Source organism: Nothoprocta perdicaria, unplaced genomic scaffold (assembly GCF_003342845.1).
Source record: "Nothoprocta perdicaria isolate Ctin4 unplaced genomic scaffold, notPer1 scaffold_7, whole genome shotgun sequence".
In the NCBI taxonomy this organism is placed as follows: Eukaryota; Metazoa; Chordata; class Aves; order Tinamiformes; family Tinamidae; genus Nothoprocta; species Nothoprocta perdicaria.
This window is the reverse complement of record NW_020455976.1, coordinates 6,915,645-6,941,258: the sequence shown is the minus strand read 5'-3', so window position 1 is coordinate 6,941,258 and position 25,614 is coordinate 6,915,645. Positions and strand designations below refer to the sequence as shown.

The 25,614-nt window shown below is 33.8% G+C and overlaps 1 protein-coding gene across 1 annotated transcript in view; it reads right to left on the bottom strand.

Annotated features, from left to right (window-relative positions):
• The window catches only part of ATRNL1 (attractin like 1), a 406,499-nt gene that overhangs the window by 230,901 nt on the left and 149,984 nt on the right, over positions 1–25,614 (bottom strand). The window contains exons 23-25 of the mRNA XM_026050694.1: positions 21,265–21,359; positions 20,535–20,613; positions 19,261–19,418 (exon numbers count right to left, since the gene is read on the bottom strand). Of these exons, the coding sequence (XP_025906479.1) occupies positions 19,261–19,418; positions 20,535–20,613; positions 21,265–21,359 (332 nt within the window). The remainder of the gene's footprint in view (positions 1–19,260; positions 19,419–20,534; positions 20,614–21,264; positions 21,360–25,614) is intronic.

Below are 25,614 nucleotides of genomic sequence, written 5' to 3'. Positions count from 1 at the left end.
ATGATCCAACAACCTAAATGGACAAATTTGAATTCAATTTTTGAAAAACAGGATAACAACAACATAGTTCTAACACTGAAACATCTCAGACTTGGATACATACTGATGTACTGATGAGGACGAAAAGCACTACATCCAGAAAGATTCATAAAGGTGGAAAATAAATAGCATTAGCGGAAAGTACCCAATAGGCCACATTTTACTTAAATATCTGAATGTCTCTTTCAGTTTTTCTCTTCTGAATTTAGTATCTTCTGGTGCCAACCACCAATTCCCTGCTGACATACATAGTTTTTAGTAAAATGGGGGAGGAAAATATTAAATTGAGTGAATACTGTTGAAAAAGTGCTTTTGAATACTGATGAGCTTCTTTTGAAAAATTAGGTTTTCGACTTAAATCCTGATGTGTGACTGAATTAAATCTATTTCCGGTGAAAGGAAGAGTACTAAATTTCCTACTACAAAAGTGCAAAAGACGGGTGCTGCTCTGCAGCAAATTGTTATGGCTGTAAGTGCGATAAGGAAAAATAGCTTTAAATCTTACACTAAATTTTAATGTCATATGAAGCTAATTTTTCTAGCAGCGATGACTCAGATAAGGTCAGAATAAAAGCATCTTCTAAAAGGGTCTCTACATGTCCTGTAAATTTGCTAATATAAGCAGTTTAGTTTTTCCCAACTAAACAAACGCTTCCTATCTTYTTTTTCCCCTGGGAGAATAAAAAGAGCAGTAACACTTCACACCATATTTTCTAATAACTACACTCATTCTTTCATAAAATATAATACATCTTGTTTAGCTGATTAAAGAGAAAAAAAAGATAAAAAGCACAAACATAAAATAACTTGTGAGCTATTCACATACAGTTCCCAGGCTCTTCATCACAGTCTCGAACCACAGAAGACCTTTTCACTGATGCAGGAATACTGAGTTAATAATAGAGGGACGAAAAGGAGATACCTATCAGGTATGAAGAGATAACCTTACGCCAATAGAAGATATCTGAACAATTTTCAGACTAAATTCTGTCCCAAACTTAATACATACAGCAATGTTTTCTAAAGCTGAATAAGTACACTACATTTCATAAATAAAAGCATTTCCACAAAAATTTAAAGAGGATGAAAAAGAAAATTAAGGGAGGGAAGTTGAAATATAAAAAGAAAAAGCAGAGACTCAACAATATTCCTACAAAAGGCAGACTACAGCTCCTACTGTTACATATGAACCTGCCACAACCTTCAACAGTGACACACAGGAGYCACCACCTTGCATGGTAGCTCATGAAACCTGTTTTGGATTTCATTACATTGAAGAAATCTGAAAACGAGGAAGCAATTTCTTTTTGTTCTCTGGTTATACTGAATGCTCACGCTCATTTTCCCACTGCTTCTGTGAGTGGAGAATATCTTAAGGAAAGTGGCTGCAAAAGGTGAGAATACTGATACAGTGGAATAGGAAAGAAAGAAAACCTTATTTGACAGCAGGAAAATGATAAAGACAGAGCTGTGATGGAACAAAAGAGGTTCATATCACAGACATCAGGAAATGAGAGAAAAAAAAACCTCCTAGTGGACCATACAAAGATACTTTGATTTCTTCAGCAAAGAGGTTTTTTTTTTTTAAATATATAATATATATTTATAGCCATAGGTAAAAGTCTCTGCTGAGAGTTTTACTGCTATCAGATTAGAAAAAGTAAATAGCAACTACAAGCAATGTAATGATGCTAAAACTGGAACATTTACCAATACTGTGCTTGTAGGGACAAGTGATGATTCAAGGAAAACCGAAGTAATTAAACTTCTAAACTACTTCTCCCCCCTCCACACAAGATTAAAGAGATCTAAATTTGGGGAGACATTAAGCTAAATGACTGACGAACACTGAAAATTCCTTTTTTCTTCCTGCTTCTGAATATCTAGAATGCTTTACTGATAGAAATAAATTGTAGAGAAATCTGGAATTGTATTATTACAGTAATTTGGAAGTAGAACATGAAATTAAAATTGGTTAAGCTTCACTTTGAAAGCTTCCTTGATGGCTATGAGGCGCTGATAAATCATTCCAACTATTTTGCATCAGAGAACAAGTACATCTGCCTTTGCACTTGAAATATTTGAAACCATCATAAAAGTACAGCTCTAATTAAAGTTCCAAATTACATTTATGTAAGCTGTTGCTAGCCACCAATAATTATATGAAAAATAACATTATTTTATTGATCTCCAAGTTCTTTGGAAAGTGTCTCTTTCAAGGTCCTACACTTAGAACTTCTGTATCTCGTAGCACACAATCCCACTACGTGCACTCAAACWCCTGTGGCAACTTCATGAAATGGTGGTGATGCTTTGTACAAATGGATAAACGGGTGTCCTCTCCAGAAGTCATCACTGAATGACTTAGCTGTGCTTCAGGAATAAGGCTTTCAAAAACAAATTACCTGTTCCTCCTCAAGCTTGCTTGGTATCTAGCTCCACCCTCTTTTGCCCAATGCATGGAACACATCTCCAGGTAAAAAATAGCTGGAGAAGACTCTCCCTCACACTCCCCCAGGCCATACACACACACACACAGAGGATAAAATCAAGATATAATAATAAATGCTGGTATTTATACAGATACCCACACAATCCAAGATGCCCCAACCTGTAAACATTTTCAGAAAAAGAGTATCAAAACTTCTAGCCAACTTTAAAATCCAACCAGCTCCTAAATGTATGATGTTTTACACAATCTCAGAAGCAGCGAGGATATCAACAAAGAAGGTTGCAGGACACTATCAATCATATGGCCAACCAGAATATCAATTTTGGYTGAAAACCATAACGTTTCCTGATGTATTTATTTCATTCAATAATCACTCTGTGAATTTCTGTTAACCTCTGTTTAATATTCAGATTGTGTCTGCAGATCAACTCAATAACATTATTAATATGTGCCTTATGACAATATGAAAAATATTCTCTTTAACAATGTCTTTGACATTATGAAAAATATTCTTTGCAACAATGTCTTTGACTCAAAGTAGTAACTTCCCTGCTGGAGGGTTCATAACACTCAGGTACATTCTGTTGGTAATGGTACAACCTGAATATGAAAAAATTAGCTTTTCTGTATTATTAAACTAGAAAAAGTAATAACAAACACTGATTAATTTCTAAGAAGTCAGATGTTAAAGCACTCCTTAGGCTGAAGGCCAAATTCAGTAAGGAATTTAACCAGTTCTTAGTGTCTTGGGTTTTTTTTTTTTTTTTTTTTTTTTTTTTTGGTACTTTCTATTCCTTAAAGAAAAGATTTAAAAAATTCTCAGAACAGGAGGCTGTAGCAATTTATCCATTCTCTAGGTGGCTAGACAAAAAAAGTCAATTTAATTAAAGAGAACGCATTAGACCAATTGTATTACCTACCATTCCTTGTGGAGCAAAAGAGCCTAAGTGTCAGCAAACTAGCAGGGAAAGAAGAGTAAATCGGTAAAAGACCAATTTCATTTGATTTTAAAACATTCGAACAAGACTTCCTGAACTGAAAAAAAAAATCTATTTTTTCCCTATTCCAGGCCTATTGACTGCTTTCCAGTAACCACTGCTTAATTCAAAGAAGCTTTTTATTAATTGCGGGTCCTTCTCAACTTTAAAGCCAATTAAAAGCACTTTTCATCTGTATTAATATCTTCCCTTACAGGGTCAAAGAATGACTAGGAGGGCATGGGGATGTCATATCGTGAGGAGGATGAATTCATTCATTTACTAAGATAACACCAGGGAGTTTATTTCACTTTTATTGTTATGAAGCATCTCATCATAAAAGAAAACATGAAATATCAAAAAATAGYATCACAGAAAGCATCTTAAAACCACAGCAAGCACAGCAGAGGACACGTATCTGCTTCCCCAAAGAAGGATCAACCCCATWTAGATAGATAGAAATTTCTTTTAAAATCCTCTTATTTTAGACATTTCAGAAACTACCTGTGTCACCTTTACTATTAGCATGTGTAAATATCACTTTCTGATATATTGGACAATTAGCACTTCTGTCYCTTCTCCTCCTCTCTCTCCCCCATCCTCAGACATCTTCACCTACTTGGTTGTATTACTACCCCCTTAATCTTCCCATCACCAAATTAACAAGTAAAAGCATTTCATTATTTTCTTGAGTTATCTTTTTTTCCAAGACCTGTTACCAATTTCTTCTATCCACTGAAGTCTCCAGTTGAAAGCAGCAAAATCTGAATAGAGAAAAAAGGACTGCTTTACAAGCTTAATATAAAAAACTGTTCTTCAAGGTAACTAATCCTATTGTGTCTTTTTATTCATTTTCATTTGTTTTTCAATTTGTATCCAGAGTTTCCTTTTGAACACCAACACAAGAAGTGTGTACTTAGAAATGGAATTTTAAAAATATATTATTTAGTATGATAATAGAAATAATAGCTTGCTTTTTTTTTCCCTCTACATTGTAAGTTTTGAAAGCCTTTAAAAATCGTATTGAATTACTTTACTTCTACAAACTCTAGAAATGTTGTTGCGCTAAGGAACCAGTCATTAGTCTGTTCCTTCCGATGGAAAACACAGTTAATCACAGCAGCTTTTGCAAAGTAACTCATCACTACTACCTCTTGCATATTTATCAATTTAAATCAAAAATACTCATAAAAATTACCTCCCTCATGATCTGCTTATCTCAACATAGTGACCTAGGTAATATAAAAGCTACCACTCAATTATTATGAAAATCTATTTAAAAAATAAGAACAGGAACTTAAGCAATAGAGCAACTTGTTAGAAAATAAGAAAAAAAAGCTGTTCAGCACAAAGAATGCAGCCCCAATTATTCAGTATTCATGCAAATGGAGGGAGCAAGCAAATATGAGTAGAACCTGACAGTTTCATATCATAATATCATGTATTTTACTGTTATGAATGAAAGTATGTGAAAGCATCCCACAGATGAAATTATATTTAACAACCTGATASAGCATTTAGAAATTCAAGAGTATAAATTCACATCGGTGAAGATAAGGGAGTGCATACATTGTAATTATGCATGCTGACTTTCCCGATTGAAAAGATTAAGTTCTATCATACTACAATATCACGCAAAAATGTCATCTCAAATGAGATCAGTTTGTTTATTTTTCCCATGGTAAACGTTTATGCTGTTAAAACATTCTATCASAACTCCTGGTTCTTTTCCACTTGGTTACAGTAACAGGTGTAAAATAATCACCATAAAAAAAAAATTCCACAGACTATGACATCAAACTACAAATAAAGCAGAAAGAAAAAAACATAAAGTGGCATGTGAAGAGTTTTAATGGAGTAACAGAAATTGTAAAGATAACAATATTGCTATGCAATTTAATCTTCTAACTGCAAAATGATGTCTTGACAGACTAATAACTGTATACTAGATTGTCACTCTSTTCAAAGATGGATTCAGACTGAAGGTGATAAACCCTCAGGATGGCAGGGAGGGCGACAGAACACAAATTTCACCAAAGCAAASAGCACAGCTTGCTTAGCTGTGAGTTGAGAGGGTAAATGCTTACTAATACACTRAGGCAAGAGCTACGGAAGCCAAAGAAAATGAGTACACAAGAAATATGGATAAACTGAATGACTGCATTGGGTTGGAAAAAAAAGAAACTTCTCTGAAAATATTCTAGGTTCAGCTGATGAGGAAATCTGTTTTTAAAGCAGCTTGATGAATTTAGGAAAACATTTGCCTGCAATAACAGGTACCAATATCCTGATGGTGGAGAAGCGTCTTTCATTAAGATTTCAAAAGACCACTAATAACATAACCTTATATACCAAATATATTTGCAAGGCTTTGAGCCCAGTACATAGAACTTGTAGTCTCTCACTTTCAGTTTAAARAGAGTAAAATGTTGAAAGAATAATAATGGAATAATATCTTGTATAGAATAATGTTTAGTAGGTATGAAAACTAAAGACTGAAAGCGACTGCAGGCTTCTCCTTTAAATGTCCTTTAAATAAATAATTTGAACTTCTCAGCTCACAATAATTAACACACAAGATGAACATTGCATTTAAATACATCCAGTTTATAAGAAGAGAATATAAGACAAAATAAGACAAAGAATAGTGAAAAAAAATTTATACTCATGTTCAAGATGCTTTCAGATAGCTCTTATTTATATGAACTCTAAATAAAACTCAAGCAAATTGGATGAGAAGAGATGATTATCACTCTTTACAATGAAAGAAAGACAAGATTCAAGCATATCAGATTAGGGTAATTTTTGCCAGCTCCTCAAGATGCCTCTTCTAGTTARAATGGAGAAGTGAATTGATTACTTTGCAAATAATACAGCTGCAATTGATTTTTTTTTTTTAAACCACCATCAGCCTTACCACAGATGAAATGGATTTTCAAAACAAATGCAATTCTGTGGTTAATAYTCACAGAATATAAATGAAGTGTTATTAGTTTAGCAAAATCAGTGTAATCATTTTACCAAAAAATAAAAAAAAAGCGTTATCAGTTTACTGTAGTTATTGCAGGTATGATGTGAATTAAATAGCTTTGTCTCTTTTCTAATATCTAAAGAGGAATCAACTGCTAAGGAAAAAAAAAATCTATTTTTACTTATATACATGGGACTTAACCASGAGTGCTAATATGCCTGTTACTTAGAACGCAAAGCACACCTTTTGCTATATTCTTACTGAAGAGTTGACATAAGCACTTCAGAGTGCCACTAAATGCCTTTACTTGGGTACAAAAACAATTACACCACACTCATTTTAATGACTGCTTCAAGAATAAATCCCCAGAGAGGAAGTGCAGCCTAAATGGTGCTTTTAAAACATTTAAATATACACTTTATAATCACTTGCTCTGTTGACATCTATCAACTCTGTAATATATAATAGCAACAAGAAAAAAAATGTAGTTTCCCTCTTATATTCCAGTTTAAATGCTACTTTCCCCTTTTTCACTAGGGGAAGGTACTGAAGAAATGCACTACATCCTTATTCTTCCCARTCTCTACTGTGGATACAGGACCCTTGTTAACTTTTTAACACTGGAATATATATATAAATAATCACTAGAATGGTGAAGAAAAATAAAAACCAATGAGTTTAATAAGAACAGTGACTATGTTATACAGGAAAGGTAACAATAGAAAAGGCACTTCTTACGTTACATTCTATATAACACCCATCCAAACATAAAGAAGCACTCACAGAGATGGTAACTCCAAAAGCAAAAAAATTAAGTCCCACAGTTATAAAATTTGAATTTCAGAATTCTGACAGAATTTCTGACAATTCTGTCAGAAAACACAGCTCACACATTTTATTATTTTTAGAAATAGTGTCTACAAAAGCCAAAGAAACTAAAGAAATAGTGTCTTATAAGAAAAGGAGGTCATCCACACGCCCTTTAAGTAATACTTTTAGCTTCAAGAGGCACATAAAGAAATATGGAATTCAAAAGGCTAAGCAGCTGAAGAAATAGCAAACTAAACTATCTTGCATTTAGTATTATGTAAAATATTAAATAATAACCTCAAGATTCAGAGGGAAAGACTTTGGATGAGTGAGCACTGAATTCCAGGGATGATTTTAATGTCTTTAAATTCACTGAGTCCAGAGTTTACTGCACAGTAATTACTTCTTATCTTTGAATCTCTTATTTTAATCACATTTTTAAAGCAACCAAGAAAATGCAAAATATAAATGAATAATCCATAGTTTTAGCTTATTGTTGTTAATGTTAGGTCTAAATTGGCACGTGTGAAATATTTTAAGAAATACTTTCCTTGTTTACTTTCGAAATCATAATATTATACAAAAACTTTAAAAGAACAACAACTGTGGTATAACTGCACACATTACCTAGTTGTACTGAGTGTTTTATCATTTCTAAATGCTTTAAAAACTCCTCTTAATTAAACTAAATAAGACTGCTACTTTCTTTTTACAGTCAGAAATGAAAGCAGAGAGACATCAAGGGACTTGTATCATTCTACAGATCAAGACAGCATAAAAAACAGGATTATAAGTGCTGTTCATTGCTTTTTGGCTTGCACTCGTATTCCATAGCCATCAGGATATAACATTGGAGAATATAACATGAATTTCTGATGCATCTTCTAGCTTGCAACTGTGGACCTTTTACCACTAACTGCTAGTTTATCTGTGGCATACAATGCTTCTGTACCTTTTCTTTGGACTATAATCTAATCTATTATCTATAGTCCTGGATCTCCTTTTGAGCAGTACTCCTATGTCACAGGACTGTCCTTGCAGGTTTGAGCTGCTACTGCAACATAACCATTAGATACCATCAGTATCACCTACAGTTCATCCTAAAAAACATAATTTAACAATCTGAAAATTTAGTCACGTTGTTACATATCTGGGGTAGAAATCTTGTCCGTTTCAGAGAGCTTTCCAGCCTTACTGGCTCTGGTCTTTACTGGCTCTTTAGGTAAGACACAAGAACAGCAATGTCTTTCTTGAATGTTTGGATATAAACTGGTTCTATGCAGCAACAAATTTTCACTACTAATAAAACTCATTGAATTTTAAATTAGATATTTCAACTCCAAAGTGAAATACACAATTCAAAGCTTCTGCAATCTCCTGTAGCAAAGTTAATATCCCTCCTTTCCAGATATTCCATGAAATTTCACTACTGGCAGCCAGAGAGATCAGAGCAAGATCAAAACATGGGCTAGTGTAATTAAATTCTAATTCTTAAACTCATAGATCCACAAAAGTTGCTCCCTCAATTCAAAAGTCAAACTCATCATTTATATAATATGTAAAACTATGTAATAATATGTAAATATGTCTAATTCATCATTTATATAGTATGTAAAACTATGTAATAATATGTAAATATTGCACAAATAGGCATACAACATTTAGAAGCAATACACAGACCCCTAGCCAACATACTACCATTCATGCTGGAGTAATTCACAGATAAGGCTACCTTAAAATCGCAGACAATACTTCTACATATCCAACAGCTCCACAAATGTAATTTTAGCTAAATTAATTAGCTAAACTTCTTCAGAAAGAGAACGCTGTCATCTCAGCTCCAAGAGCTTCTTGGACATTTCAGCAAAAATAATGGTCTTCTCTCAAAAGGAACAGAGCTGCATGTTCTGTTTTACTGAAAGCATTTCTCAAGATTTTTGCTTACCTCCTGTGTAGTTTATAAATGTTTTTGAGCAGTTTCATCAGCAGTTAGTAAATTGTTTCATAACTTGTAATTTAATAGCATTTCTGAAAGAGTGAAAAGGTAAATGTGCCTGCACTCATTTCTCTCATGGCTGAAATGAATTTTACATTGTTTGAAATTTTATCTCTATTACCTTCAGATATATTTAGTTATTTGGATTAAAAAAAAGACACACACACAAGCACTCCCTTTCCTTTTTTAGTATTAGAAAAATACTAATAGGCTGTTGAAGTCTATACTGCTCTGATTAATTTTAGGATGGGGTCCCATAAATTCTCAGATTAGCACTCCTGTAGACAAAAATATGCCTCCATGAAATCTGCAGGGCATGACACATTTTCCAGCTCTTATACTTACATGACATTCTTTAATGTGCCTTGCCCCTACACCGAGGTCAGAGGTACACAAGTGCTTACTGTTTTGAAGGCTGTATCCAGGATGATGCAAAGAAAAGAGAGAGGCTCATTCAGCTCTCACCCTTTGCTGCCGGGCAAAGATCTCAGCAATCTGATCTAACTTGATGTTGCTCCCTTTGAGAAGGGAGATGAACCACAGAACTTCAGGGATTCTTTCAACCTATTCTGTCATCCTCAGATTCTAAACTTCTGTATCCACAGCAAGTAAATGCTGTGCTACACCTATATTAATCTGATCAAGAAACCTATTATTCATTAGCAGTGTTAAATACAAACATTTTCTTATCAACAAAAATTAGTCACTTCTGTAATATTCATATGCACACAGCAAAGCATTTTTCAGACACTGTCACTAGGAACAAACCAAAAATAAAATTACCCTAAATGAAAACAACTCAAAGCCTGCAAAGAGATGCTATTAGAAGACAAAGAAGTAATGATGATGTTTCCATATACATACAAACAGCTTTTATTTCACTCATTCGAAAAYATCTGACAGCTTGAATGGTTTTTCACTACCTGGACTGCTAGTTAATATGGCAATTTAACATGACTGCAATCTGCAAGAGTGTCACTCTTGCCTATTTTTCTTGTCACAGTAATGAATAACAAAAACAACCAAAGTAAAAGTACCCAAAAAAGTATAATCAAAACCTTGTGAAACAAAAAGGGAAATAAATAAATAAATAAAAATGAAAGTAGTTCAGACAAGGTTCACATTCCCCTAGTCTCGTGTAAGGCATGTTTGATGTGTAAGGTGTTAGGAAAAAAAAGYGAAAATAATAGGTCACTTTTACAAACCAATCGAACAGAAGGACAAGARTCATAAAAATCACCTATAAGGATATAAACATAAGATCAAAGACTCTATTCTGGATCCAGTTCCACTGGGAATTTAAGATAACCATGTGACCAAAGGGCTAACAATCTTTACTAGATAATACAGTTTAACTAGATAATATAGTATAAAAGAAGAAAACACAGAATGTAAGAAAAAGTCTGAGCTGGAGTCACAAAAAAAAGAGCAGAAAAGGAGGTGTTAATGTTGCTAATTTAGCTCTGGTTCCTTCATCAGCATTGCCCAGCTGATGGGGCAGCTGCTGCCAAGCTCTTTTTCTGCCCCCTCAAGCACATCATTACTTCTAGATCTGAAACATATGTAATCACTCCTGGAAAAGCACATCCAGTTCTGGCATCCACACTTCCCAAGGGATACTGAAATGCTCAAGGGTTCAGAAAGAAGGCACAAGAATGACAGTAAGACTGGAGAAAAATGAATAACAGKTGATGGAGTACATGATAAATATTGATAAGACTATATATTGTATAATAGGAAGCTCTTCTTTTTAGCATAGAAACTGTATTTCAAAACTAGTGCTTGAAAAACTATACTTAAAATGGGGCACCTTTTTTTTTTCTTTTTTGAAAAAAAAAAAGAACATCAATAACTAACAGTCAGAACTATTTAGGAAGAGTTGAATGTTTCCTATTCCTAGAAATAGTTAAGTCAAGACTGGATTTTTTTTTTTTGAAATATATGTTCTGGCTCAAGCAGCAATTAATTTGTGAGAGCCTACGCTTCAGTTTATGTCTCATTTCAGATTATATGACCGCAGTAGTCCCTTCTGGATTTATCGTCTATGAGATATAACACCAAGATAGCAATGAAATCAAATGCTTACATGAAAAACTAATGGCAAGTAACTAATGTACTTATAGCCAGATTTTAAAAAAAGCAGATGTCCTGCAAGCTCACCACCCTCCTGCTTAATATGATTATCTGACTATCTGTGATAGTTGTTTATATTACCTCACTCAAAGCACACAGTGTTTGTCTAATACAGACAGGGCAGTTATTTCTTTTCCATTTCTTCAAAGTATATGCAATTAGCTTCATGATAACAAAGCACTCAAGAGAGATTACAAAAATGACACCATTAACACAATTTAAAAGTCCTTAAAACATTTCATAATAAAACAAATCAACATCTCATAATAAAAATAAACAGATGACAGCCCTGACAGCCTTTTGTACAGTCTAAAGAAGTGAGAATTCAGGCTATGTTCTGACCAGCTCCACACCATCTACCCACTTAATGACTAAGTTTGCAAGCCAGATCTAGTCTTCTTGCCAAAGAAAGAGTCTGTGCTTCTACTCAGCACCAAGCTCTTCCTTTGCCGTTTTTCAGCAAAGGCCACATTTGTGGCTGTTGATTTCCTCACATCTTCACACTTTGGTAAGTTCAGCTCAAAGTGTATGAAAATTAGTTATCCAAATAGGAACCGTTTGGAGACCTGGAGGCCTTATTGACTGATCTTACCTCTGTACTGACTGACTTACCGACTTCTTTCTGTTTTTTTCATCATAGAGATAAATACTTTGACCATATGATTATAAGATTGACACTCCAGCTTTGCCAAAGGTCTACACAAATAACCTTAGCACATCACAAATACCCAAGAAGAGGGTCAAAGATCAAAACTCTTTTCCATTCTGAGGTATTTTCTCCTAATAGCATACATAAAGTTTAACTCCTGATCTATATAATTTTCTACACCATGGCTGCAATAATTCCTGCACATTAGGATTTAACATTTCCATCAGAAATGCTGATTTCTGACAAGAAAGCTCCTCCACATGAACTCCCTCAACCTTTGAAGGTTCAGCCCTTTATAAAACTAGGAGGTTCACAGCTCCAGCAGACCCTGCAGCACCAGCACCACAAGAAGCTTCTAGTTAGCTTGTCACAGCCTGAAGAACTAAGCTTTGAAGCCCTAAGCAAAACCCAGACCCATAGTTTTGRTTATTGTTGTTAAATTTACCTAGGGCTGGAGACTGCCATTTCAAGGATTAGAGACAGACAGCCACTACCTACCTGGYAGGTTCCATGCTACAGTATCAGATTTAGAGCCTTCAAGTCATGGAACAAGTGACCACTAGTAGCTGCTGAGAGGCAAGCATAGAACACATTACCACTAAGCTCTGGTGGGTTTTGGGATAGGGGAGCCAGCTGTTCCAGATATCTTGTAGGTCTGAGTTCAGAGCAGTCTCATTAGTGAAAACACCTGTAGCTGGAAGACTTGAGAGCCAGAACCTTCTCTAATTTGACCACCTGAAAATCCTGCCAGCTTTGTGGCCACCATTAYATTGGTGATGCTGACAAGACTGCCGTTACACAGGAGATATGGGAGACCCAACTAGCCTATTTCACAAACAACTTCTGCTGGTATTTTCAAGTTGATTTTGACCACTAGCCTTTTGCTTAATATGGGGAAGAAAAAAAAATCCAGTCTGATTGATCCAGTCTGGCATAAAACCAAATTTAAACAAAAATCTGAGAAATGGAAATTCAACATGCTGTTCACATTTATCTGTAAAAACCTGTTCTGATTGGGTAACTAAGATCCCTAGAAGAGACAGCCATGATAAACAGGATAAAAAGATCTATTCCCTGCTCCCATCTTCCTATTTCCCTTCTGATTCCCTATGAGCCAAACATTTACTTTCTAAATTACTCTGACTGTGCGGGAGCTGCTGTATATGACCTTTCTAGGCTTCTACGGTTCAACGAGGCATAGATGTTTTCTTCAGGGAGAATCCTAATAACAAGAGAAAAATAAAAACCTTCCAAGATTATTAAAAAAAATTCTATATCCTGTCATCTGCTCCCCACAAAATCGCAAGATGAGCAATTGATATACTTCCTATAGCTAATCAAAAGTCCTGAACAGAAGCTCTCTTTGAGCAATATTTTCTATTACATCCTGAATGTTATAACTACAATTTGCTTAATTAAGTAGATAAGGAAAATGAAAAAAAAATCATAAAAATTCTCAATATCTCCCTGTTTAACAGCACTGGGAGGTAATTTTTATTTGCAAATATTGTATCTATACATCTGTATTGTATTATACAGTTACTAGTAGTCAGTGCCTTTGTCTTTTTGGAAAAGAAAACTGTACAATTAGCACATCAGTTACAGCAGTTCTTATCTCAGACATTCAAATTATACACCAATTAAAACTATGCATCACTAAGGACTAATTATCTCTTAATTAGCTGTTTTGGTTTCTTTAAATCATCAGCTGAAGTATTAACACTGCTTCTGCTTCTCAAGGAATAACAGTTATATAAACTATTTTAAATATTTCCTGCTATTCTTGATACCAATATTAAATGTGAAAAAGAAATACAACCATCATTTCTACCAGCAACAGTGATGAAATACACATTCACATTAACYGGAATAGGACTGGAGTTGGCAAAATATGGTTAGCACCATTATTCCAATATATTTTAAGACAAATTCTGAAACCTTTATCACTATTTCTTAAAGAAATATTGGTATAACCAAATCATCAGGAAACACCATTTAMATTTAGCAAGACATTTAGAGATTCCATGATTCATTTTGGAAAATGCTATCTTTGATCCAAACACATATTTTAAAGTTTTGTGAAATACTACAGACATATTTTTGCTTGATGCAACTGGTGTTTGAACTACAAGGAAAAAGATTACAGATACTATAGAGCATCAGTTTTCCAAAACAAGAACTTGGAAGTTTAATTTAGGAACTTAGCATTGAAAGGAATTCCCAAGGGCAAATTTTTAACTCCATGCCACGTTGTCTCACTTATTTCAGTTTTGATAACATTTTCCTTCACTTAATGAAGTTGCTTTTCTACCATTTCTAACTCTGAAGCAAAAAACTCTACTTACTTTTGAACTATGATATGATAAAAACATCTTTTCATTTATTTTAATCAGCTATAAAGAAACAATCCTACATCAAATACAAATCTGAATTTCTATTTCCTATAATACGAACTAAATGCTTGTCATGGCCCTAGATATAATTAGGAGCCACTTGCACAGAACATCAATGTGCACGTGTATCTCGAACAGTAATGTTATCTGCTACTGAAATCTATTTTTCTTTTTAGTTCCATATTCATCTAACCTGGTTCTTTATTTTGCTTTTATTGTCATGCATAACATACCTAAAACAATGTTACTTCCTCATGGCAGAGATCATTATTTACTTGTTCTACTATTCTATTTTATTTCTATTTTAACCAGCCATTCTGGAGAAAAATACCAACAAAACCAAGCAAAACTCATGCTTGTTTAATTAAGGACCTAAAGGACAGTTCTCACAAGCACATAAAGCCACCTGGAAGGATCCAAAATTGTTTTTTCTGTCCTAAATTCACCCCTTTTCACATCATGTTTAGTCCAATAAAAGGTTGTTTTGTGCAAAATGGCCTGTAAAGCAGCAGTGTCAATGGAACCAAGTTATGTTGACAACTTAGGTAGGCATATATTATCTGGTGAATAATTCAAGTACGTTAAGCACCTTCAATTTTATTTCCCACTCTGATGAGGGGCATTTTAATAAACCTACATTCAGTATTATTATTATCAATCGTGAATTTACACTGCGATCAATATCACCACCCCYAGTGAAAACTGAAGCTGAGCACATATTTCATGCTGTACCTCAGCTGTCTTTAAACTCTTACCCCATCCTTTCTTCATAGACGTCACCCTCCTTTCCTGTCCTCCAAAATAATTCACGGTTCCATATAGAATTGTACTTAAGTAGCGGTTTGGTGATATTTGTTTTCTATATCCTACTTATAAACTTCACTGTGAAATGGATTTTATATTTACAGTAAGAAAACATCAAAGTCATTTTGGAAGCTAATGTATCCACTTCATCAYCAATTCCTGTGCAGTGTATAAATTATACTGTCTTTGCTCACAGCTACATGCATTTACTCCTGAGCCTCAATGAAAACCATTACAGCACTTAGAAAACCAACCGTTCACTGTAAATCACAGTGATTAGATTTAGGCACGCAACCAGCGACAGGAGGAAGGGCTGTACAAGCACAGCTATGTGTGCCTATACACATAATTTCCAAGGAAAACTGTCCAGAATTTTGACCTTTAAAAAAATCTGAAAGGTCTTAGCATTTCTGAACTTTATTTGCTAATTTAGTAATGAGGTTTGTGTTACTCATTTTATTGTTATTTACATTTGTAAATTCTAATGGCAGTTACAGACAAAAAAAAGTAAAAAATATAAAACTGAATTATAAAAAACTCAGAAGGAATTCCAAAAAAAAAAAAAGTTGAAATAAGAGTACACCATACTTAGTAAATTTTATTACAAGCGTAGAAGTGCTTCTTGRCTTACATTAAATTCCTTCTTCAATTGCTACAGGCAGGCTATTAACAAGGGAAAGAAAATCAATTCTGTAACAGAAGCCAGTAAGCTAAATGAATACAGGCTACCTCTCAAAAACCCTTGAAATTTTATATATGTTGTTGCTTTGATTATTTTAGCTTTAAACATAAACAGTCCTCTCTCCTATATACAAATATAATGTAAACATAATTTTCTTTTTTATTTTGGCACAGAAACTAACACAAGGTGTCAAAGTTAGTTTTACCCAGAAAAAAAAAGTGCTGGGAAAAAAAAAAACACAGAATATATACTAAAACATACTGAAGTCTAATGCAGCATGTTTCTTACAGCAAAAATAAATTCATTTCTTTCCAACACATTTGGACATTTAAAATGTCCATTTAACATCATATCTAACTTGATTATAACAGCAATTATTCTATGCTATGGAAACATATAAGGTAGGAATTACTTAATGATGAATTTTTGTGTGTACGTGCTGTTACTCTTAAATACAACCTGATTTTGTCAGGGAGTGCTTTACTGTTAAGGTTGGAATTAGAATTGACCCTCCCAATAACAGAGGCAGATATTTTTGGACCTTTAGTTTACTCTAGAGAGGAAAAGAAATAACGAGTACAATAGTTATTTTGTCTTGATTGTTATACTATTTTCCCCTGAGCCTTCCTAACCATGTGAATCCCTCTTCCCTCCCTAATAGCTGACAGCTGATAATCTCTGACAGCATAGGTAAGAAACTACTGAGGTACAATGTGATGATATTTCCTGCACAAAGGCAACAGAATCTGCTTTAAAACTGGGATAAAATTTYGATACTAACTCAAGTTGAGATCAGACTCAAAGTCTGACAGTTATAGAGAGGTATAGGTGCATGAAGGCAGCTATCAGAAGGCCAAAATTCTATTGCTGTCCTTAGGGAGAGAGAAAAACATCTGGTTACTGATAGTGATAGAATATATAGATATATTGACTACACTGATTATACTGATAATGAGAGAAATTCCTTACCATAAATGAGTTTTCTGAGTCTGAAGAACATGTTGTTACTTTTGCTATTAGTGTTTGCATATCTGCCAGGAGCCCGGTCTTTATAATACTCACTGTTTCAGGGACCACTGACCATTATTTGAGGTGCTGGTTGCAATTCAGTTCCTGCTTTTCAATAAGTATTACAGTCTTCAAATTCCATTACCAGTGGAGTCTGAATTAAACCTACTCTCAAAATACACCAAAAATAAGTAGGAGCAAGTGATGGGGCTTTGCTATGTAATCCATTCAGAATTGAGCTGATTGAGCAGCTACCTGTATGCCTGATGTTACCATCACGTGTGGAAGAGGGGCGCTCACTAATGCAAAAACTAGAGTATAAATCTATGACGAGAACAGGACTTCCATCCGAAATGGTTAATATTTGCTTCTATTTTAGTTTTGGCAAGTCCATGCTACTCAGTGCTGAACAACTTGTGCTCTGAGGTCATTAGATTTACCAGGGTCAGGTCACTGAGTAGTTACTGATTTCAAAGTCAAGAAAGACTGCACTTCAAAAGAGAGTATGTTGTGTAAGAACTACCAAGAATTTATTATGACTTAGAAAAACAGTATGCAAAATTGCTAAATAGGAAGCGTGCAAAATAAAAGCACTTGAGGAAGCAATTGTGAGCATTGACCAAACAAAAATAACTTGTGTGGATGTGGATTTTTTCTTATGCAACTGAAAAGCCTGAAGATAACTAAATGCAAAAATTGAGGTAATATGTATGACTTTGACAGAAAAAGGAAGTGTCTTCTATAATGAGAACTGCAAATCCTTCTACCACAGAAAAGGACATGGTAATGATCAGCAACTGCAGCACCACACCTTCCCAGCAAAAGACATGAGTAATCTCAGCTCTAGTTCCAGAATAACAGCAGGTATAAAAGGAGAGTGGTGAAGTACATATGAACAACACAACTTGAATATCAGTTACAAGGCTGGTGAAGTAACTATTTCTGCTTCCTCAGGAACCCATCCATCATATATTCTATTCTTGATAAGTCACAATGAAGAACGTGAAGATAGGAGRCTGGTACTCAGAATGAATTTGAATTATGTAAGACATCTGCTGAAATGAATATACAGTCCTTTACTAAAGTACTGAGTAAAGGCATGTATCAGATTCAGTTCTACTATCTTGCTTATTGCTAAGAATAGAATACCTCCCAAGGAAGCAGCAATTTCCTTAACTTCAACAGGATTAAATGAATCCTGAAGTGGCAAGTTGATAAAAAATATTGCTGGTTTTTAACCAACATGATCTGACCAACATAATGCAAGTACAGTAGTGAAAAGGACTACAGTTGAGTTTCTGAGCATTTATGCATAACCCAGCATTCTGGCAGCCAAACTTTGCATTAGAATATAAAACTGTCTAATCATCATAGAAMGGCAAATGTGGCTAATCTTGGAAATGTAATTTTAGCATAGTCTAGAGAGTGTTCAAAGATCATCTAAAGGAATTCCTTACTCTGAACCAGAACACAACTCTGCCATCACTAGCTTGAACCTCCTAAAGAGTCTTTTCATCAGCTTAACAATAACATGATTTTTGTAAGGATTATAATCTTTTATCTGGAAGGTCTYTGATATGATAATAGATTGATTTCAATCACCTTTGCTGATTATGAAGATGAGATACGGCATTCTAAGATACACGGCTGTAGATTATAGATACTAGAACTGTGAGTGTACTTAGGGCTGCCCTTGGCAACTCTCCTTTGGATAGGGACAACCATGACTTCCCTCTCTTTGAGTCCTGGGAAGGCCTTTTAAAATCTCTTCTATATTCAGAATCATAAAGTTAGCATAAACAAAAAAAGACTTCGTATTTTCTCTGAGAAAGTTTCCTACTCYATTTAGCATATCTATTATCAGTGAATTCAATGCGAGATTTTTAGATATAATGTCAGATACTTGCTTGGAATAGAAAGAATCACTATGTGTAAAACTTAAGAGTTAAATAGTAAACTTGTGTTTATTACCATCCTAAATATTACCATCCTAAAACGTAGTTTTATGTGATGTGTCTATAGATAAACATATCTATATGTCTATATATAGATAAACATAATATATGACTATAAATGTGTGTTCAATAATTTTAACTTCAGACATAAAAAGGGGGAACAAAAGTCTGATTCATTTTAGTAAGGAATTGAACAGCCCCAAATGACAAAAACACAAGCAATGCAATATAGTGTTTATATATAGAAATATATCATACAAAAAACAGTTACTTGACTGCTTTCTGTATGAGTGAAAACTTTCATTTCAATATAAATGAAACTTTCACTTCAATATTAAGCTAAAATACCAACATCTTCAGCAGCATAAAATGCTCACGTGGTCATACTAACCTGGATTTTAATGGGCCAGGAAAAATTGCTGACATAGACATAGAAAGTGATGTTTGGGTTGCTCCGAAAGTTAAATTTTTCACAGGAAAAGCTATCTCTGTATTCCTTAATATTAGTCTTAGAAACAACAGGAATTTCTTCTCCAGATATTGTTCCAGCTAAAAAAAAAAAAATACATATACATACACATATATTTTCTCATTTATGATCAATAATCACAAAAGATGTCAAAGTAAATTTGCATGTGAAACTTAGATTCAGAAGCTATATTAATATGTATTTAAGTTTGCATGATATATTAAATATATTTCATATTCCTACAGAGAATCAGCAAAGACTTTTCCTCTGATTTCAAAAGTTTAGGATTATCCCAGTTAGCTAAACAAATAGTATGGTTTTCTCTAGTAATTTCAATTACACTCGATTTCAGTACAAAATCTGTCGATCTCTTAAATTACTGTTAGAGTGTCTTAACTGTTCTTGAAAGCTTCTATACCATATCTGCTAATACACATGTATCATTTTTTTGCAAATGTACTGATGACTTTGTGCTTATTTTAAATCAATAGAATTTTCTAACTGTGGTATATCAAAAAGCTTAAAATAGATATTTATGCAAGACAACCTTTTTTAAAAAAATGGGATTTTTTTTTTTTTTTTAAGTACAATTTCAATATAGGCATCATTTTTCTCCTTGGATGTATTTTCAGAAAGTCAACAGAACTCATTCAGAGAAACTTTCTAAGKAAAGCAACAGCTTTCCTTCCTTTCTATTAAAACAAAAAAGAGTAATGGGGTTCAAAGTTGGGGAAAAATAGATAAGCAGCTCCTTTTATCAGCATACACAGAAGAACTTCATTGTTTGATATCAATGTTAAGGTTAATAATTAAATTTTTAGCTTGAACACTGAAACAAAGAAATTAAAATCTCAGTCTCTCCAGTAGTTAAGSAAGCAATTTATCTTAATTAAAATCAGAGCATTTCATAACGCTGTCATTTTAAAAATTTAAATAGAGTACAAGGTTTTCCTACCAAAGTAATTTTTAATTGAATAGGAGTGAAAGTTAACATATTAATGAAGCTTTCTTCTGATTGCAAATTATCATCTGAGGTTTAAATAATATAATTAATAAGGCATAATGATAATAGGAAAAGAATATATTTTATAAAGTTTTATTATCAAAATTAGCAACAAAGAGATAATCATGTTAAAACAGCTTGATGGATCATGAGATCAKATAGGAAAAGACATCGCACCAAAATGTGACCTTACCTGTAGAACCAATAGACCATGTAATATTGAGGTTAAAGTTGTTTGATGCATTAATTGATATATCCAAATTTTTATTTGACTGGATAAAACAGAAAAAAAAGGTTAAAAAAATCTATCAGAATGTACTAAATATAGTTCATAATATATTAATATTATAGCTGTAGTGGACATCATACAGCTTCATAATCTTCTTCTTTATTTTCTATTGTACCAGAAATACAAAATATAATATTCTGGTCTACAGAAGCAAAAACCACCCTCTCTTTTGCTGCCATAAAGACTGGGGACATATAACTACAGAGGTTATCTTTTCAGAATATGATTCAAGTAATGAAATCACTTGCTTTATAAAATTAAAGAGAGAAAAATGCATAACATAAGGATATGTGTTAATTAAATGACCTTTCTCACTCTGGTAATAAAGATTTGTTAACTGAAGGTTATTCTTCTTTAATTAATCTCCAGAAGTTACTAAAATTTATTATTCATAGGAACAATAAAAAAATAAAATAAAGCAGCTGATATATTTCAGGGACACTTGTTGGTTCACGCACTACCTAGCAATATAAGAAAAAAAGTTTTCTCACTGGATGCATTGGAATACTTTCCAATGTTTCCAAATTTGCWACAACACTAACCTATTATAGGCACTTGACAAACATTAAAAATACAATGCAAATCTTCATTATTGCTCTGCAAAATTTATCCAAAATTAATCACATTTTCTTACCTGTTCAGGATTTGCTATAAAGTTTATAGCAGTGTGATGGCGATCATCCTCTTGTAATAAGCTGAAGGTAAACTGATAATCAATCAAAAGGCTGTCTGTGGGCAGAATGTAAAAATACCAAAAATTCAAGTGCATATGTATTAAAAAAAAATCTTACGTAAGCTTCTAAAATGTATACTTTCAATTTAAAAAGCACTATGTAATCTAGAGCAGTTTATATGCATTTTCACAAATATAAAAAATAATTAGCACATTTTTCACAAAGCACATATACACAACTTAAACTAGCTGTTCATCTTTAAGTAATTATCCYAAAATAATGTGTCAATTACATTTGGAGCATTACTAGTTCCTTAATTTTTATGATGAAATAATTATTCAATTCCTCCCAGAATGCACATAAAGGTTTTAAGATTACTGTAAACTATTTTACTGTGTTGTATAAATGGTTTACTTAGCTATACTGCTATGATAGAGTTTAGTATGCCTGGATTTTATACTTTTGAAAAAAAAAATGTATCTACTGTAAAAGAATATAGAATGAAGGCCTGATGTTGCTAAAGGAGCACAATGAAATTTTGAAGAGAAATTATTTGCCTATCAAGTGTTTCCTTTCCAAACTGCCAGAATTCTAAAAATATTTTCTAAGTGGCAAATGATGCAGATTTCCATASAAAAGAAATAAACAGCAATGTCATTTGTTCTACAAATTTGCATTCAATCTCTTGACTCTTAAAGGAATGAAGTCTGCCGAACAGCTCCTATTCACCCCGTTTATGTCACTCTGAGRGGTATCCAGGGTGGCTGAGGTGCAGAGACTCCACCCTCCAGGTCATGCTCATCCTCTTTCAGTAGATAAGTTGAGTGGGAAAAGTAGAAAGAAATAGGTTTTGAGTTAACCCACTGTSTTACTGAATTTGGACGAATCAAAATGAGCCTTAGCTCGGTCATAGCAGCAGTAATTACCAGAAAAGGAATTTTTCTGGGAGGCTGGAATTAGCAGTGTGAAGCAGGCTTCCATCACATCCACAACGTCAGAAAAAATAAAAAACAGTCACCAGTAATGACTGTTGTTGAAGTTTGGATGCAATTCGCACAAATCACCGAGGACCCATGGAGAATCCCAGGGGAAATATCCAGTGCAATCAGATAGTCCAGATTCAGCAAAACCCTCAGAGATATAAATCGTGATAGGAGATGAGCAGTCCTTGTGCAATGGTCTGTTAGCAATCCACGGTGGGAGGTTTGCACGTGCTCTGCACAGAGGCAAGTATCTGCAGAACTAGCACAACAACTTTTCCACCTCTTTGACCAATATGGTTCTTAAAGGGACCAAAAGATTCTGGCATTTCTTTATAATGGTCGATAAGCAGGAGCCTGGCATACTCTACGTGGTGTTAAAATAGTTACACCCACATCACCTTTGACTCAATGGCCTAACTTCGAAGCCCCATTTTAATTCCTCTCCTAATAACCTACTTACTAGTCACCAACCCCAGGAGATCAGAGCCTTACAAATAAAAAGATGTGGTCCTAAGCAACAAAATTAGTAAACACAAAACACATAGAAGATTGAGTCAAGGCAGGAAAAAGCTGAGTCAGCTTTCTGTTGGACTCAGCGGACTGCTTACTGCTGGCAATCACCTTTTCTGCAGCATTACATCTGAAAACATTACCTTCTTTATTATAACCCATGAAAAGCCTGACCTAGCAGGGGAAAAAAAGGCTTACTGGTCAATGAAGCACAAACACAGCCCATTGTGTTGTCTTCATAATTAAATAAAATGGTGCTTTTTACCCAGAGTGTGGCAAGAAACTGCAAGAATAAAATGGCTACATGAAAGGAATTTCCACTGCTTTGGAAACTAAAAAGTCTTCTTTCTCTATTATTAACCAACACAGCTTCATTATCCAGGTAAGGAAGGATAAGTTGATCCAACAGATTTCTTAGATAATGAGTTTTGATTGTGTTTCTGCAAGCTAGATGAAAGATCAATAAGCATCCAATTTAAAATAATGATATATTTATTGATATTACGCTAAACTTCCCTAACTGCAAAAATATTTCATACACTCACTGACTCTATTACTATCAGTATGGCTTATCTGCATATTTAACAATGTGATCACCACGTAAAAAAAACAGTTAAAGGTAGCAAGACAGCAAAACATAGCAAGTAGATTTAAAGTCCTATCATAGGGATTAGTAAATCCTTTTATAAACCTGATCAGCATGCCCAAACAGCCAGGCATAATGTATAGATGTCCTGATTTGTTCAGCTTAGGTGATGTATTTCACCCATGAAACACAAATGCCTGATTTATCAGGATTTCTTTCCAAGACAATTATTGTAAATGTACATGTAAATGTATTTACAGTCAGGAATGCTTGGCATTTTACTCCATGTGTTTCTACTGTAAACTTCAATTCAAGCCATCAATAAGCATTTTTACCCGTTATGTATACGATATTTTTCAAAAGTGGTTCTGGTTATAAAGAATATACCACTCGTAAGAAAAGATTGATCCAATYAGGAAAAAACATGAATCACAGATACACCAAAATTAAGAAATCTACTGCATTTATAATGTGGCTATTGAATCAGTTGTACTTATAAAGGTTTTTCTTTTTTTAATTCCACTTATCTTTATAAAAGTTGCATTCTTTGATTTTGCATTTGAAAAATATAAAAACGAAAAACCTTTTAGCTAGACTATGAATCCCACTGTTGTTGAAAACATATTTTCTCAATCTAAATTTAATTTTCAACATGTTTTTTCATTCATGTGTTAATTAGCTATAATGATTTTCTAAAGAGACTAGGCAAACAACAATCTTGAGCACTGCATATGTTTTAACYGAGAGAAAAATTTTAGTGACAGAGGACAACATTAAAGAAGGTGCTTTGCTCTCCTGTTTTGAAAAGTTGACTGAAAATGAGTTTACATGAAACAATTCTTTAACAATTACTTGTCATTCTACATATTGCCAAGTTATTGGAAATATTATGCAGTAGCAAGTCTATTCATTTTAGGTGGTTTCAGTAAATTCTCAATAAATTTCAGTAAATTCAGTAAATTCTCAATATGAAGCATTACATGCTCCAGAGCATTACACGCTCTAAGAGTCTTACATGCTCTAAGAGTTCCTCCTTGAGCAGGAAGGTGGGAGTAGATGATCTCTAGAGGTCCCTTCCAACCTTAAACATTCTGTGATTCTGTGATTTCTTTTTTTTTTTCTCTCTCTCTTTTTTTTTTTTTTTTTTTAACTCTGATCTCAGTGCCCTACCTGCTTACATTTTATCCACTTAAAATATTTTAGACATATATTCTTCAAACATCTATTTTTCAATATTGGTCTTCAAGTAATTTATTTGAATATTTATCTTGAAATATTTATTATTCAAACTATTGCACAGAGTTGCCCTACACCAATGCAATAGCTTGGGAAAGCAAACATGAACCAATATCACATGGGAACAGCAATAGCACCTTCCTGTTTTGGCTGGTACAAATGACTGGAGTGTCTAGTGCAGGGAATGGATCAGATCTGCAGACCAGATGTTTAACTAGTGTCTGATAAAGGACAAAGATGACACACAGGAAAACCAGGCAGAATTTAAATGGCCATGTACTAGAGTGTAATCTATAAACCCCTTGAACTTTTATAGATCTGCATTTTCACCAAAACACTTCTGAGGCCCTAAAACACTCCAATGCAAACTCAAAGAACCAGAAGTTCAGGTTTCAATTCCCAGTGACAAAGTGTATTTTTATTCCAGAGACTGTGKATGCTTGAACCTGAGTCAAATTAGTAAGGGAGGAGCAGCAGAAGGATTCAGATCACGAGGAAAAAAAAATAATTCAAYTTTCACAGTCAGAAAGGGACAAGAGGGAATCAACTGGCATATACTCTTAGCAGAGAAAGGGTAGTCCTACAGTCTTGTTTCTGTTCTAGGGCCTGTTACTGCATTTTGTACTAACAAATTCTTGAATAAAGTAGAAAAATATAAAAGACATTTGGACATATGACCAAATTATTTGATCTCAACGATATCAGTTGTTAAATATAACATGGACTTATAGTTACCAGGTCATTTCATATATTTATTTTGAATTTTTAAAAAATTTTGACGGCTTTCAGAGTTAAAAGAGCCATTAAAATCAATTCCAGAAGTCAGTAATAAGCACATGTGAGAACACAGCAATAATTAGTTGAAGAAAGCCATTTAATTAAATGAGAAAATAAACTTCACAGCATTGATTTAATTCTAGCTTTGCTGTGAATTTCCATGAAACTTTTTTCTTTATTTAATGAAAGTGTGTGACTTTTAATATGGTAAAAAGGAG